The sequence below is a fragment of the Desmodus rotundus genome, chromosome 12 (genome assembly GCF_022682495.2).
Source record: "Desmodus rotundus isolate HL8 chromosome 12, HLdesRot8A.1, whole genome shotgun sequence".
Lineage (NCBI taxonomy): Eukaryota > Metazoa > Chordata > Mammalia > Chiroptera > Phyllostomidae > Desmodus > Desmodus rotundus.
Genome location: NC_071398.1, coordinates 99,866,429 through 99,883,046, shown reverse-complemented (window position 1 = coordinate 99,883,046; position 16,618 = coordinate 99,866,429). Strand labels below are relative to the sequence as shown.

The 16,618-nt window shown below is 56.7% G+C and overlaps 1 protein-coding gene across 1 annotated transcript; it reads right to left on the bottom strand.

The window, feature by feature from the left end:
- Nucleotides 1–1,020: 1,020 nt before the first annotated feature.
- On the bottom strand, nt 1,021–16,139 carry ALDH9A1 (aldehyde dehydrogenase 9 family member A1). The gene is made up of 11 exons (XM_024553903.3): nt 15,911–16,139; nt 14,036–14,181; nt 11,928–12,057; nt 11,414–11,548; nt 10,089–10,285; nt 9,387–9,527; nt 7,324–7,512; nt 7,043–7,130; nt 4,469–4,610; nt 2,699–2,811; nt 1,021–1,706 (listed from the first exon to the last, which is right to left on the bottom strand). Exons 1-11 carry the CDS (start codon nt 16,089–16,091, stop codon nt 1,612–1,614), a joined length of 1,557 nt encoding a protein of 518 aa, XP_024409671.1. The 5' UTR covers nt 16,092–16,139; the 3' UTR covers nt 1,021–1,611.
- Between the last annotated feature and the right edge of the window lie 479 nt (nt 16,140–16,618).

Sequence of the window (16,618 nt, the reverse complement as noted above, 5' to 3'; positions counted from 1 at the left end):
GCCCAGTCTGTTTACAGCTCCCCGGCCCCCCCACAACTGCACTGTCTGGCCCCCTCAAGCTGGTCGCAGTCCGGTCTGTGGGTGGCTGCTGCAGAGCGCCCCTGTCTGGCCTGCTAGTCTCTGCTCAGCTCCCTTGCCTGGTGGACTGAGAACTGGCCTGAGGATCCCCACCACTCTGCTAATGTGGCCGTGTGCATGGAGTCGGTTTACTTCATGGAAAGACACAAGCTGAGCTCTCCTAGGGGGATGTCAGAGAACCGTGGGGAGGCGTGTGCCCAGCAGTGAGCACAGAGGTGGGGGGGGGGTGACAGTACTCGCCTCAGTCCTGGAGGGCACACAGGGTCCTGCATGAGGTGTGGGGTGGACTCGGGAGCCACCTGCTGGAGAACCAGTGCCAGAGGTTGACAGCCAGGTGGTCCTCTGGGGTCCCCAAGACCCGGGCCTGCCCCCTTTCTGCACTGTCACTGTGAGCCGCACTGAGCGCTTGAAACAAGGCTGGAAGACTGACGAACTGAACTTGTATTTGATTGTGACGAACTGAATTTTCAGCAGCTGCATGTGGCTCGTGGCTACTGCACTTAGCACAGCCCCGAAGCGGTGTTCTCAGCCTGGGCTGTCCACCAGATTCACCTGGGCAGACTCCCACTGCCCCTGACCAATTAAATCAGAATCTCAGGATGTTTAAAGCTTCTCTGGGTGATGCTAACGTGCGGCCAAAGCTGAGGACCACGGCTGTACCAGCCTGGCAATCTGCTGTGCATAAGAATCACTGGTCAGCCCTGGCTGGTGTGGCTCACTGGATGGAGTGCTGGGCTGCGAACTGAAGAGCCACCAGTTCGAGTCCCAGTCAGGGCACATGCCTGAGTTGCAGGCCAGGTCCCCAGTAGGGGGCGTGGGAGAGGCAACCACACATTGATGTGTCTCTCCCTCTCTTTCTCCCTCCCTTCCCCTCCATCTAAACATAATCTTTTTTTTTTAACCTTGAAAGGTGTTTGGTTTCAAAACATGACACTGAACAGATTAACGAGTGATCTATTTAATTCTGATACAGTGAGAGCATGGAAATAAACTGTGCATTAAACAGGTAACTGCTGTGTCGCAGGAGAGCAAGCTGAAGGTCAAAGACGCAGCCCCAGGGGAAGCACAATGCTTCCTCTGGCAAGTCAACGCTCACACGGATGGACGGGCTCATCCAGTGCCCGGCCCCTCAGTGTCCGACCCCTCTGTCCCGACTCACAGCTTCGCCACGGGATGACAAGGGGCCGGAGTTGAAAATGTGTCAGTGACCCGAAATCATCTGGCCTGGGTCCACCAGGCACCTAAAAGGAGCAAGTTCTTTACAGGAAGCTAGAGAGAGGATGCGGGCAGGGGTGGAGTCTGGCTGGGGACGAGGCAGAGTCTGGGCCGGTCCACAGAGGTGCGTTACTGAGGCCCAGGGTCCCACAGAAACTTGCTCTGCGGGGAATCGTGGCTGTCTTGGTTAGAATCTAAGGCACTTCTGCACACGGTCCGTTGGGGGGGACGACTGAGTGACAGGGACTGAGTGACGGGACACTGGGCTGGACTCTCGCTCTCGAGGGCCCTTGGCCGGGTGCGTCTTCATGGCCGCATTCAGAAAATAGACTCCACGTCACCCATCTCCACAAGCACGGTCTTCAGTTGTGAATAGTACTCAATGGTCACGCGGCCGTTCTCTCTGCCGAACCCTGGAGGGAAGACGGGGGAGGGTGAGCCACCGCTGCGGCAGTCTGAAAAGCCGCAGTGACCTGCAGAGACGGGCTCTAAACACACTTCTCCAGGAACTGACGGCGACATGAGAACACAAGCAGGCCCGGTCCCACTCCGCATCGGGCCCTGTGTACAGCCCATGGGGGGCCCCACGGGAACGAGGATGATCGGGGGCTGTGCTCAGGGACATGACCGGGACATGACCAGGACAAGACCGAAGCAAACTGCCAGAGCAGCGCCCACGCCGGGCCCGCTGCCATGGATCGGGGTTCTCTACGCCGGCCGACTCCGGCGGCCACAGATTCGTGCCAGCAGACGAGGGGATGGGACTGGAATCCAAACCAACGCTGACAAGAGTACGAGACGTCGGCGAACAGGGACAGGCAACCCCGTCCAAAGAGAGGCCCCTGAAGGACTGGTGACATGCCTGATGCCTCCAACGCCCCCCGACGCGCAGACTTGCCACCTCGAGGTGACAGCCCCAGCTGATCACTGAAGAAATGGAAGGAACAGGCGGTGGCTTAGGGATGCCACTCCTATGCCGCCTGGTATGACAATGACAGTAATTGATGGTTGAGTGCTGGATTAAGGGACTGTATTAATCTGTCATAATGGAGAAGACAAATTAATATGTGCTTTCTGAGACACGAGACACACTGCCCCTAAACCGGATCTGCAGACTCCGAGGAGGACGGTGACCAAGGCTGCTGTGATGGGACCTCGGGCAGAGGGTTTGTTACCATGGAGACCACAGACTGTGGAGAACAGTAACTCTCCACACGAGACATAGTGTCTGTGGGACATAGGTGAGCCAATGACACCCCCCACCCCTGGAGACTGCACAGGGCCTGGGGAGGGCGAGGGGACTGCATGTGCTCCCTGGGGCTGTGACACACCCCCGGCAACGGGGACTGAATGACACCCCGTGTCCCTAGAGGCCTGGTCGGCCTGCCGGAGGCTGGCTCCTCACCTGACTTCTTGTATCCGCCGAAGGGCAGCTCCACGGGGCTGACGTTGTAGTTGTTGACATAACAGACTCCAGTCTGCAGCTCGGCTGCCACGCGGTGGGCGCGCTGCACGTCCCTGGGGGAAAGGGCACCGCCTGGTCAGGCCTTTCCAAGGGCTCCTCTCGCTGCCGCTTGGACAGGAAGCAGGCTCTCAGTTCCCGCACAGAGCCTGGCGCACGCCGAGTCGTGCGTGACGGCCAAAACGCAGAGTCAGCCCTCGTGTCCGCCAGCGTGACGGAGGCGTGGCACAAACACGCACTGGACCACTACTCGGGAATGGAGGGGAGCGGCGCCGTGAGTGAGCCCTGAAAACGTGCTCAGGGAAGGAAGCCAGACCCAGAAGGTCACACAGTGCATCATTCCACTTACGTGAAGGTTCAGAGTAAGCAGACTCGCGCGGAGACAGAGAGGGCGAGCGGTGGCTGCCCGAGGCTGGGGGCGGGGCGAGCGAGGAGTGACTCAGTGTCCTTGGACCCGGGAGAATGTGTTAAACTCAGGGTTGGGGAGGGGTGCACATCCGTGAACACACTGCAAACCGCGGTCGCACACCAGAACTGGGTGAGGGCTCCATACGTGAATCACCCAATAGAGTGGTCAGAGCAGGAACAGCCCAGGGGTCCGCTCCTCTGTGACCAGCCTTTGCCTGTGTCGTGGCAGCAAAGTGTCAGCCGAGGCTTAGCCCACCGGACCCCCACATCGCCGAGCCGCCCCTCACAGGGGCTGGCAGGGCAGGGACTCCACTCTCTGTGGTCCCTTAACGTGGGTCCCGGTCACCGCAGGCCTGCCCAAAGCCACAGGCTGCACCGCACCGAGTGAGCCCCAGTGTGGACGGCGGCCTTGGGGTGAGGACGATGGGTCCCTGCAGGTTCATCAGTTGTGACAAACGGCCTGTCTGTGGGGACGTTGCTAATAAGGGAGGCGGCACGTGTGCGGGGGCGGGGCAGGTGGGAGAGCTCTGTACCTTCTGCTCGATTTTGTGGTGAGCCTAAAATTACTCTGAAAGATAATTTTTTTTTTGTTTTTCCTTTTAAAGCAGCAGCCCCTCAATCTTTTCTTCAGAGCTCAAAGAGAAGCTACTCCATCAGGCCCCCCAGGGAGACTCGGGTGTCCCTTCCAGGTTCTGGGCCGCAAAGCTACACAAAAGTGTCACCTTGGTTATCACCAAAAAGAAAACGGCCAAAATCCCAGGGCGAAGCAGCCCCAGACAGCTGCCTGCGACGGCCGAGGGCTGGTCCGAGTGCGCACGCCACCAGGCGCCCGCGACCGTCTCAAACACACTCTGCTTCCCAGTCCCGCTTCGCCTCCATTGCCGTGGTAGGAGTTTACATAGAAAGGTAACACTGGAAGTACCGTAAAGAGGCAGGAACAGACAAAGCGTCGCCGGGAGGACAACTCGGGCCACCGAGGAACCGCTCAGAGCCGCCAGACCTCGAGTTCCGGAGGACTCGGCCTCCATTCACGGCTGAGTTTCTAGTCCCTGGACGCGCACCTTTTCACGCTTCACACAGACCAGCACCCTGAATGTTTACCCAGTGAATCAACGGGGAAGGAGAGTCTCCGCCGACCCAGTTCACGGCTCCACGCACACTCGGTGGCCAACTACACACCGCGACTCGGGCACCCCTGCCTTCCCGGGAAGCGCCGACGCAAACGCAGCGAGGGAGGGCAGACCCCCTCTCAGACCGTGTCCCCCCCGCCCCGCCCCCCGAGCCTGCGGGGGCCTCCCCACGTACCTGGTGAAGACACCAGAGGCCAGCCCGAAAGAGGTGCCGTTGGCTCTCTCCAGCACCTCGGCCTCAGTGTCGAAGGGCAGGATGGACATGACCGGGCCGAAGATCTCCTCTTTCACGCACACCATGTCGTCTCTGCAGTCGGCTGCACGGGCACAAGGGACCGGCTCATGAGGCGTGGTCGCTGCTGCGCACAAATGCACAGCTCCCGATCACTTCCGCAGGACGCGCCCAGTGGGAGGGGACGTGGGGACACCCCTTCCGCGTGGCTGCCGGACAGTCCGGCAGCAGCACGGCCTTTGTGTGATTTTAAATCCGTCTTTTAACTCATCACGAGGAAACCACTAGCAAGGTGACCGGCATGCGTCTGCAGGACCCTTGTCACATCACATCACGTCACCTACCAGAGTGACAACTAGAAGGGACGGCCTGAACAGGAGAAAGGACCGCGCTCACACCACACACGTCCCCAGGCCCGACTGTGCCAAAGCTTCTCAAAGTGACGTTTTCAAAGAGAATTTCATAAGTAAATGCTCACAATGAAGCATTCACCAAAAAACACACACACCGTATAAGGTCTCGTCCCAATTTCTGTTAAAATGTTACATATGTGATTAATGTTTTTTATACCTTTCCCCTTTTCCTTTTTTTTCTTTCATTTTTTAAAGATTTTATTTATTTATTTTTAGAGGGGAAGGAAAAAGAGAGGAAGAGACACACCAATGTGTGGTTGCCTCTTGCACACACCCAACAGGGGACCTGGCCGGCAACCCAGGCGTGTGTCCTGACTGGGAATCGAACCGGTGCCCCTTTGGTTCATAGGCTGGCACTCAATCCACTGACGCACACCTGCCAGGGCTCCCCTTTTTCTTAATGACTGTGATTTACTCAGAATTAGAAATTGAAAGTTCCATTATAAAAATACAAACTTAAGAAATAACAGATGCGGTGTTTCCTTGATAGGAAAACGTACTTAAGTTCAAGGGGCCAATCCTCTGAAGCAACCCAATTCACACGTGACATTTCCACACAGGCCTGTGGACAGGCGCTCCTATGCTCAGAGGCTGCAGGCTGCACCCCCGTGATCTGCAGAGGGGGAGCCCTAACTGCCCCTACCTGAGACTTGAGGCTGGCTGCCGGAGGGGGCGACCACAGCATGGGGGGGGGGGGGCACTGGCTCCTGAAGTTGTGCCATGACGTACGCAAATGAGGCCAAAGGACAGCATGGGAACCTCCTAGCAACACCAGCTCTGCAGGAGCCGAGGTCTCTACACCCTGCGTTCACACGCCCACAGAACTGCGGAGCCCACATCTCCTAAGATGGGGATGAGAGCTTATGCATGCGTGGGTGTCGCACAGTCCTCGGGGTGTCCTTGAGCATGGCTTACTACGCCCTGACTCTGAAAACGAGTAATCCGCATGACACTTTCAGGGAAACCATTGGCCAAAGTATCGTTACTCAAGACAATTCACTACTCAACAGCCCCAGGAGGCAGCTGCTTCCCTGCAGGCAGTAGGCTCCGCACTGAGAGCCGGCAGCGAGGACAGAGAGAGAGCGGCTGCCGTGCAAGGAAAGGCCGCCGCCCGAAACCTGACTCACTCTGCTTTGCTCCCCGCCCAACAGTAAGTAAGTGAAAACCAAGGATCCCATCTTCAGAAACGCACAAAGAATGACAAAAACCACCTTCCCTGCCAGCATCCAGAGGAAGCCACTGCTGACACGTCACGCACACTTCGTTCCTTCCTTTCCACGCACGCACTTGGTCTCCAGGAGACTGGGGACAGACCGTAGTTTGCATTCCAAGGACATTGCCAACTCTTCCTATGCATTAGTAACCACTGCTAGTCCAAGGGCATTGAGCATCGGCGGTAAAACTGACACCACATCGACCCTGGGGACAAAAATCAGCTGGCTCTACCTTTGCAATAAGGCGTGATGAATCACATAACTCAACCTGCACATGGCTTGTGAAAGCCTAGGGAACACGCAGGTGACAGCAATGCATGCCATGGAGCGATGGAGGAAAGCCTGACAGGACAACGGCCTCGAGAGCGGCCGTCACCCTGGGCCGGGACCAACAGACCTGGCCGAGGTCCGCAGGATGACCTTGCTGCTGCAAGCCCACCGCGCCGGGAGGGGTGCAGATTGAAGGGGGTGCTGCAAGTGCCTAAGCCACGTAATTGTTAGGAATCCCGCCACATTGTCTGACAGACTGGCGTGACGACACTGAGGACCCGTAGTTCACAGAAAGGTGCGTTCGTAACCGCATGACTTAAAATTCATGACTTTTTTAAAGAATCAAAGGTGCACGTTCATTTCTTTAAAGCCCTTCTTTCCAGGACAACAGGTGTGGACGCAGCGAGTCCTCGGTGCACTAACCCACCTGGCCGTCCCAGGGACGGGGTGCACAGGGACTCGGGGGGTAACGGCCAACTTCTGGTTCTTACATCGGGGTAATGGGGACACACCATCTGCCAACCCCTGCTTGGCACCACGCACATACTTGACAAGAATTCTCTTCCATCCGATAGTTAATTCAAACTGTTTGAGAGCAAATGAGAAGAGGAAGGACGTACTCAGCACACAAGGTCTCATGTAGTAGCCGTCCTTCAACTTGGGGTCTTCGGGTGTGTACAGGTCTCCCCCACACAGCACCTTAGCCCCCTGCAAAAAAAAATCCCCAAAACACAATGCTTACTTCACGTCAAACAGGCAAGCCCCCGTGCACCCCTGCACAAACGAGTACTTAGTCACTCACCGCAGGGACACATGGGGACACTGCCCCAGACCCCAAGAGCCAAGGGGTACAGTCCCAGGAAGGCCTCCCCTGCCCTCCATCCCAGCCCCAGTTCCTCACCTGCTCCTTGGCCTGTTTGACAAACCCAAGGACGCGCTCCAGGTGTGGCCGGTTGATGAGGGCGCCCATTCTGGTGTCCTCCAGCAGGGGGTCTCCAATCTTTATCCCCTGGGTCTGTTTCACCACTTGCTCTGTGAATTTGTCCAGAATCTCCGTTTGCACAAACACCCTTGTGCCGTTACAGCAAACCTGAAACACAGACGCGAATTACCAGTATGCAGAGGAGAAAGAAGGAAAGGGCGGAGAATCCCACAGGTTCAAGCTGAAAAAAATACACTATACTTTTATTTATTTTTTTAAAGATGTTATTTATTTATTTTTAGAGACATGGGAAGGGAGAAAGAGAGGGAGAGCAACATCAGTGTGTGTTTGCCTCTTGAGCACCCCCCACGGGGAACCTTGGCCCACAACCCAGGCATGTGCCCTGAGAGGGAATCGAACCAGAGTCCTTTTGGTTTGCAGGTCAGTGCTCAATCCACTGAGCCACACCAGCCAGGGCAAAAAAATACACTGTATTTGTGTAAAGGTTACTTCCATTGATGAAACCTACCCCCATATGAAGACGATCACACATGTAATTGTGAGAACATCACCCCACCGCACAAACTATCAGCCCTTTGAGATGAAACTGCCATCTTCCTGTGATTAAACGTTCTCAGGGCCCTCAGGCCCTCTCCCATGTGCTCCCAGCAGCCGCTCAGTCTGGCGCATATTCAAGAGGAAGAGGGAAGAATGGGAGCGGATGGAGCCAGAATAGCTGAGAACTCAGGGCTTAAGCCTAATAAAACCCCAGAGCATTGCGTAATCCATGCTTATCTCCGAAACCCCAATTAACAAGTATCTCGACTCTCCCATAGACGTGAACTTCAGTCCTTCTCAAATGCTACCAGTGGCACAGGGAATTATACTGGGCAGCCAGGGTTTCCAGATACAGCTGAGAAAGCAAAGTGCAAGAACGGACCTCTGACATGCCAGGTTCCACGCATAAGATGGGAGATGAGAAAAGTGTAAGTGCCCTGGCTGGTGTTGAGAAAAGTGTAAGTGCCCTGGCTGGTGTGGCTCAGTGGCTTGAGTGCTGGCCTGTGAACCAAAGGGTCGCCAGTTCGATTCCCAGTCAGGGCACATGCCTGGGTTGTGGGCCAGGTCCCCAGTAGGGGGCGCTTGAGAGGCACCTGATCAATATATCACTCACACGTTGATGTTTGTCTCTCTCTCTTTCTCCCTCCCTTCCCCTGTAAGAATAAATAAAAATTTTTAAATGCATATATTTAAATATCCGCTCACTTGTGTAAAAAGAAACACAGGGAGGAAAAATGAGAAACAGACTGGGCCGGCTGCCTCCAGGAGGGTGTGGGAGACGTCAGGAGCAATGCGGAAGACTGACGTTTCTGTGTGGCTTTTTGCAAAATTCTGCCTTTTAGAACCATGTTGGTGTTCCCCCACTTTAAAACCAGCAGGATGTAGAAAACAAACCTCAAATGAGAGAAAAGAGAACTACATGAACTTGTTACTTAAGCATCAACCACACTGCGGGTCGGGCAGAAGCCGGACTGAACCAACTACCTTTTGAGAATAGAATTTTAATGACGCCCTCGGGCTAAACACAGAAAGAACCATAAAAAATATGAACTCCTAATAGTTAGGTTTATTTTTCACGAATCTGTTTAGCCTGAAAAACAAAGAGAAAACTGTTTGCTTTTGCTGAAACGTCCGCGGTCAAACAAAAATAAGACCTGAGGACTGGGTCATCGTAGTAGTGGTTTCCGAAGTATGTTGCGCTGGTGTAGAGAACACACTCGTTTTCAGGATACACACGAATACTTAGAGGCTGGGGTCTTCCGCCTGCAACTTTCAGGCAGTTCACAGAGAGTAACACACACACACATTACAGAGAGACACAGGAGGACGAAGTAAACGCGAGGGGACGTGGACGCGGGGGAACCCGGCTCAGCAGTGCGCTCGAACACCTTGTAGGCTATCTGTGCGACTCCTCTGTGAGTCGGAATCACTTCCACACAAAGCTGTCTCTAAAGCCCGCCACTGGGCCGCCCGGGCACACGCACCTCGCCCTGTGTGAGGAAGTTGGCCATCAGCGCCCCCTTCACGGCGTTCTCCAGGTCGCAGTCCGAGAAGATGATCAGCGGGGACTTGCCTCCGAGCTCCAAGGTGACGGGCTTGATCCCCTTCGCTGCTGTCTCCATGACCTTAGGGAACAACAAGAGGTGCAGCAGGAGTTTAATGCCAAGGAGCGCGCACGCTGAGTGAGCTCGGCCGGGACCGCCAGCGTCGCCGCCGTGGACCAAGTGGCCCTGCTCTCCACACTTGCTGCACTCTGTCCACTTAAATGCTCTCCCCCCCCTCCGACACTGAAGAGAACCCACAGGAGTGCTCTCAACATTCAGAAGAGGGAACGTATCCAAACACTACTGAGGACCAAGGGGGACCCTCGAGGGCAGCAACACTTTGCACTGCCGTCACCATGTTCAGGGCGGACGGAGTCAGAGCCCGAACTACAGTCACAGCGGTGAACGCGGAACACACCGAGAAACACCCTCCTTCTGAGGTGGCTGCTCCAGATGCGTTAAGTCATCCAACCGCACAGCAGCAGCCCAGGGACACGGGAGGCTAAAAGTGGTGGACTTCTTGTCCACCTCGCCTGGGGGACACCCATGGTCTTCCTCCCAGACCAGCCGGGGAAGACTGGAGGTCGGGCCTCCACCGTAGGCGCCGGGTGCCGGGTGCCATTTGCACCGGTGGAACCTCACCTTCGCACCGGTAGGCACGCTTCCGGTGAAGGAGACCTTGGCCACGTCAGGATGCTGACACAGGAACTGGCCCGTGGCGGCCCCACCCTGCACCACGTTGAAGAGGCCGGGGGGTGCCCCGGCCTGGGTGTAGATCTCGGCCAGCAGCAACACGGACACGGGCGTGAAGGGGGACGGCTTGAAGACCATGGCGTTCCCTGCACAAACCCAACACACACACACAAAGATGGGGGCCCTCTCCGGGCGGGACCGGGCACAAACCGGGAAAGCCTCCAGCTGTTCCCTGTCCCACCAAATCCTTCTCCATCGACAGACGTATCTTGTTCCTCCCCCTTGGCCTCTCTCATCAGACAGACCCCACCCCCACGTGTGCTCAGCCACCGGCAGCCCCACACCGGCGTGCGCAGGCCTTTCCCCAGCCGCGCCGCACATGGCGCCTGCGCCAGCCGGAGGAGGCGGGTCGGATTAGGCCCATTTCACAACAGTTGACATCGGAGCCCAGAGAGGTCAGTGAATCCGACAAGTCCCCAAAGCCAGGGACGCCGTCCTGTTTCTCCTCTGTGGCTCAGGGACGCGCAAGAAGAATGCAGAGGGCAGCGAGCGAGCGCTGCATTTCAGCACGGCGTCCTTTCTAACCACACATGCCGCGTTCTGAGACAGAGGCACCCTCCCCACAGACTGCTGTCTTTAAACAGGAGGAGGGCACCTGTGAAGCCTGCCGGCCAAAATGTCGGTGACAGGGGCCGTGGGCGTCCTTTCTCCACATACGAATGGAGGCGGGAGCTCGCCTCTGCTCCCTGAGCCAAGTCAGACTGCCTCTGTGTAAGGGTTCCCCCGGCACAGAAACCACGTCCAGGGAGGAAGAGAACTTCCAGGGAACACACGTCTAATGAAATCTGACGCGCAGGTAAGAAACGAACCTCGGACACCCACACTGACCACCTTCCCTCCCACGAGCAGAAGCAAGTGAGGCGACCACCACTGCAAACAGCCTGGCCAGCACCTGGGCGCACCCCCACACCACAAGCCCCCAAAGGGCCAGGCAGGAAGGGACACGTGTCCTCTGAGGCTTCAGATGCCCAGCACGGCCTCCTGATGTGAAGTGTGTGTGTGTATCAGTGTATATAAGTGAGAACGGGTGTGTGTGGGTATAGGATGGGAGAGTATGAATGAGTGTGGGGGGTGGTGTATGTGTGTGAGTGTGTGTGTGGGAGTCAGTGTGTATGAGTGAGAGCGTGTGTATGTGAGTATGGGCGTGTGTGTGAGTGTGCAGAGGTGAGGGAGAGACTGGGCAGGCTCGCACTGGAAGGACGGTTCTTTCTTACCACAAGCCAAGGCCGGAGCTGACTTCCAGCAGGCGATCTGAAAGGGGTAGTTCCAGGGCCCTATGCCCACGCACACGCCCAGCGGCTCCCGTCTGGTATAAGCGAAGGACCCGCCTGGGAGCTGAATGTGCTCACCTGTGGGGAAGACGAGGGCAAGAAAGAAGGCAGATCTGCTGCTCCTGAGGCCTCACGATACCGTTCTCACCTGGTCCTCGACCCGCCCCCGGATACTCACAGCGCATGGCCCCCCAGATGCATTCTCCCATCCGTTCTTGGCGTCCCCATAGGCTCTGGCACACCACCCTCTGCACACACTGAATCCTGGCCTTCCTTCCCACCCAGCGCAACCGACCTCCCAGCATTCTCTAAAACCCATGGGGCCTCCGGGAGATAATCCAGACGACATGAAATGGGGGAGACTCAGGAATGTCTCACTCCCGAAACCTTTGCCCTGAACCCCAGGCTCTGCCCTCCGCCCCCCGGCAGCCAATCGCGGAAGGTGGGCGAGGCTCACCGGCCATGGAGCCAGCCAGGCCTGCGTAGTACTCCAGGCACTGCCAGGAGGTGTCGATGTCCCAGCGGGCCTCGAAGATGGACTTGCCGTTGTTGATGGTCTCCAGGGTGGCGATCTCATCCTTCCGCTCCTGGGGCCAAACAGAGACCAGCTTTTAGACACATTACTATGCTCCAGAAGGGACTGAGTCCACCTGCACATGGACAACGTGGCCCAGGAGGGAAAGACAGAAACAGCTTTTATTTAAATGAAAATAAAGGGAATGGGCCCTGGCTGGCGTGGCTCAGTGGATTCAGTGCCGGACTGAGAAGCAAAGGGTCACCAGTTCGATTCCCAGTCAGGGAACATGCCCAGATTGCAGGCTAGGTCCCCAGTAGGGGGCGCTCGAGAGGCAACCACACATTGATGTTTCTCTCCCTCTCTTTCTCCCTAAAAATAAATAAATAAAACCTTTAAAAAACAAAGAGAAAAGAAAGGGAACGGCAGTGTTATGCTGGGAAGAGAGACGAAGGCTGAGTGCTGAACAGCCAACCCGTTCTCCCATTAAGTGAACGGTCCTGGGTCTGAGACAGACGCCTCGTTTCACGATCAGCTGGAAAAGCGACGTTTTGAGACATGTGTATTATACATGGACACATGTATGAGTCCACGTATATGAGTTTGCATGTACCCAGTAGGAGAGGAACGCCCTTAGAGAAGTTACGCAAGACAGCCAGCCACCCCACGGGCAGTGAAGAGGTCAGACGCAGGGAGGGTGGGGGGGTTGGTTCACCCAAAGAAAGTCAGCGTTACCCCCGACACTCAGAACTCAGCGATTCTCTTTACAAATGCCGTTTCCGGCTGCAGCCTACGATTTAGAGACGGTAGAGACGGCTCAGGGATGAACGGGGAAGTCTGGGAAAATGCACTTAAAGTGAAAATCTAAATAATGCCTTTGCCCCCCGGAGAAGATGAAAGGATTGAATATGTCAGAGAAAGATATTTGCTTTTGTGGATCCGAATTAAAGAGGAATCAAACGGCAGGAAGGAGTGAGGCTGACCAGAAGCAGAGGGAAACGGCAGCAGAAGCCAACACAAACGTCCACAGCACAGATCTCGGAGAACACAGAATCGGGTGTCTGACATCAGCAGGGAAAACACAGGCTGTTTCGACCAGGACCGGAGGGACGCAGGGCTGCTCCACCCTCGCTCCCGAGAGAAAAGCACAGAGCCCGTCCTGGCCATCAAGCGGCTCGCTCACAGCAGCAGACCGTCAGCGAGTCCTTAACGTACAGGCAGCTGACTGAACGGACGTCCTCCTTCAGAAAGGGTCACCTGCTCACATGCCAGCACACGGCAAACTAAACTGCCTTCCAAAGCCTCACCTCGTCTCCTCTGTCCCCGATTCCAGAGCCACAGAAACAACCTCCGAACAGTGCGTTTCCCAGTTACGGGGACGCTGGGAGGAGCGAGCCTACAAGCACAGCAGCACCAGCTCCCGATCAGTGGTCCCTTATCCTGGGACTGCTGATTGTGATGCCCACGCAGCTTCACCGGCCGCAAGGGGCTGAAACCTGGGTGCTGGAATGTGGAGGGGAGCCGGGTCCTGCGGGGACGCACGGCTGGCTCTCAGGTCAGTCAGTGTGTTCACCCTCAGGGGAGACCCGAGTGGACTTCCTGCTAGTTTTTGTCAAGGACTTTCTGGATGATCCTAACGACCTTTCACAAATCACCTTTTCTGTGTGGGTGGAGAATGACAGAGTAGGACAGGAAAAACCTCAGAGGCCAGCCAGTAACCAGCAAATCGAGTTTTCAGTAACCAGTAAATCGAGTTATCTCTGAGAATTGGAATCTTCTTCTTCTTCTTCTTCTTCTTTTTTTTGAGAGGGGAAGGGAGGGAGAAAGAGAGGGAGAGAAACATCAATGTGTGGCTGCCTCTCACTTGGTCCCCACTGGGGACCTGGCCTGCAACCCAGGCATGTGCCCTGACTGGGAATTGAACCGGTGACCCTGTGGTGTGCAGCCCACGCTCAATCCACTGAGCTGCACCAGCCAGGGTGGGAGTTGGAATCTTGACATGGTCCTCCAAGTCTGTCCGTCATCCTGGAAGGGAATAAACGGAAACGTACCCGTATGATCCGGGCAGCCTCCAAGAGGATTTGGCCCCGCTCCAGGCCAGACTTCTGCCTCCATATCTTCCAGGCGGCCTTTGCATCCTGAACAGCCAAATTCACCTCCTTTTCTCCGGAGCACGTGAAAGTAGCTATCACCCGGCCTAGAGAGAGACACGGGACAAGGGTTAACTCACACCGCTGCACACAGGGAAATAAGCTACTACGTATCCCAGGTTCCTCTCAGGGGTCAGTCAGGCTCCTTCACCCAGATGTCCAGGCAGCTGTAACTTAGCCGTGTGCATGTAACCTAGATATGGGCCCCACACGTGCAGAATTACACTGTTACGTAATGTTTTGGCATCAGCCAATTTCACTGGCATTTAGTACATAAGGGAGTCGGGACTTCACGCCGTGAGACACCTGGCTGGTGGCACGCGTGGACTTCCCCGACCTTTCCCAGCATAAAGACCTATCAGACGTCGCCACAGCTCCGCACATTTTGTTCCGTCTGCCAGTGTACCCCGTGAACCCGCCCAGCCTCAACCAGTCAAAGGACAGACTCCCCCCCCCCTTTCTTGTCTTTCAGTATGGAGCGACTTAGTGACCGCCCCTCCCCCAGCAGTTCCCACTCTATTCTGGGGTCACTGGCGCCCTTTAAGAATCTAATAAAAGTTGCAGACCCCTCTGCAGAGGAACGTCAAGCTCTCACACAGTTAGTGAGGTCAGGTCCGTTGCCCCAAGCACACCCCGATGGAAGGTGAGGACCCCCTTCACCGCCTGTTTTACAGGCGTGTTTACTGACACTAACTTCCTGGTCTCCCTCTGCCGCGCTCATTTCCAGTGTTTGAGGAGGGCAGGGGCCTTACAACCTCAGTCAACAAGGAAAGCACTGTGCTCAGTCTCCTGGGTTACGGGTTCTGACTGCAAACCCCGGGCCTGGCTCCCACATAAATTCTCTCACGGCGCTTATACTAACACTTGATAAATACGGTGAATGAACAGCAATGTCAGGAAAAGATCTCCTTAAAAACGCAACCAGGTTGTCCCCCCCACCCCCCCAAATATATATTTTTTCAAATCCCTTCCTTCTCTTACTCCAGCCTTATTCCCTGTCCCTATTCTGGGGCAAAATACCATCCTAGCCCCCTATCCCCATGGCTGGGACCCACGGACTGTACCAACGGGAACTCTGTCGGTTGGTCAAGTCAGCCCTTCTGTCCCTCCCACAAAAACTGCAGGGACTCTGCTTTCTCAGAGTTGCACAAACCTGCAATTTGTTACAAAGTCAGCAGCCAGCCAGTGAAGGCAACGGCTACGGATCACACACAATCACACACATCACAGGGGATCAACAGAGAGAGTCGGCTTCCCCACTTCCCCACTTCTGCGTTCACGGCTGGGGGCAGGAGTAGCTTGCGCTCAGCTGGAGGGCGGACCGGAGGCGGCTTCAGGGCCGCTTCCTGCTCGGTGGCTCGGTGCGATCGGTGAGCCTACTTGGCGCTCGGGCTGCAGGCCTTTCTGGTTTGCACACCCCGCAAATAATCCACAAAACCCAGCAAAACAAACCAAACGGGAAACCTCTCGCTCCTTCGCTTTGTTCCCGGAGCAGTGCTGGGCACCCTTTGGGCCTGACTTGGACTCATGCACAGAAAAGTTTAACTCTGGGGAGGGGCCGCCAGGTCCCCTCGGTGCTCACAGCGTCATCGAGGAGCCTCCCCTGTCCCCCGCCCCCCTCGGGCAGCCCCTTCTGCCACCGGGCCTGGCTTTGGGCGGTAATCATTACCAGGGCTGTGCGCCCGCTCCAGGCCTCGCGCCGTCCCCGACCCGCAGGCCGCGCGCGGCTGGCCGGACCTCGGACCTCGGACCCCGTCCCCGCCCCCGCGCCGTTACCGGTGGCCGGCTCAAACGCCTTCTCGGTGCCCGAGGAGTCCGCCGGCTCCACGCGGGCTCCGCCGCGGTAGTTGAGCGGCTGCGAAACGACGAAGGTGCCAGTGCTCATGGAGGCGACCGACGCGGGCCGGAGAGCGCGCAGGAGCCGGGGAAGCGCTGCCAGGCTGACCCGAAGCAACATGCGGGGGGAGACTGCGGGCGAGGGCGCGGAGCAGCGCTGGACGCGTCCGGGGCGGGGCGGGGCCTCACGTGGGGGGCGGGGCCGAGGCCTCGCGTGTGGGCGGGGGCACTGGGGGCGGGGTCCTCCGGTGGGCGGGGCTCGAACGAGGTGTCAGGGCAGGTGCACTGGAGGGGCAGCGTCTGGGGGACTTTCGGGGGGGGGGGGGTCACCCGGCTCCAGGTCAGGCCCTCGCTTAGGCGGAAGGCTGGGGCGATTCTATCCACGTGCGCGCTCCTTCCCTCCCCCTCCCTCTTCCTCCTCCTCCTCCCCCCCCTTCTTAGTCTGTCTCCCTCTGTCTGGTCATCATCCTGGGATCCCCCCACTCTTGATCCCACCACCTAAAGAAAGCGGAGGATTGGGGTGCCGGAAGTGTTACTTGGGGGGGTTACTTCGCTCTGAAGCCTCCATTACTTTTTATTATAGAAGTATGAACTGCATGATAATACTTGGAAACGGTCATTGTAACGACCACGGCCAACGAGACACTC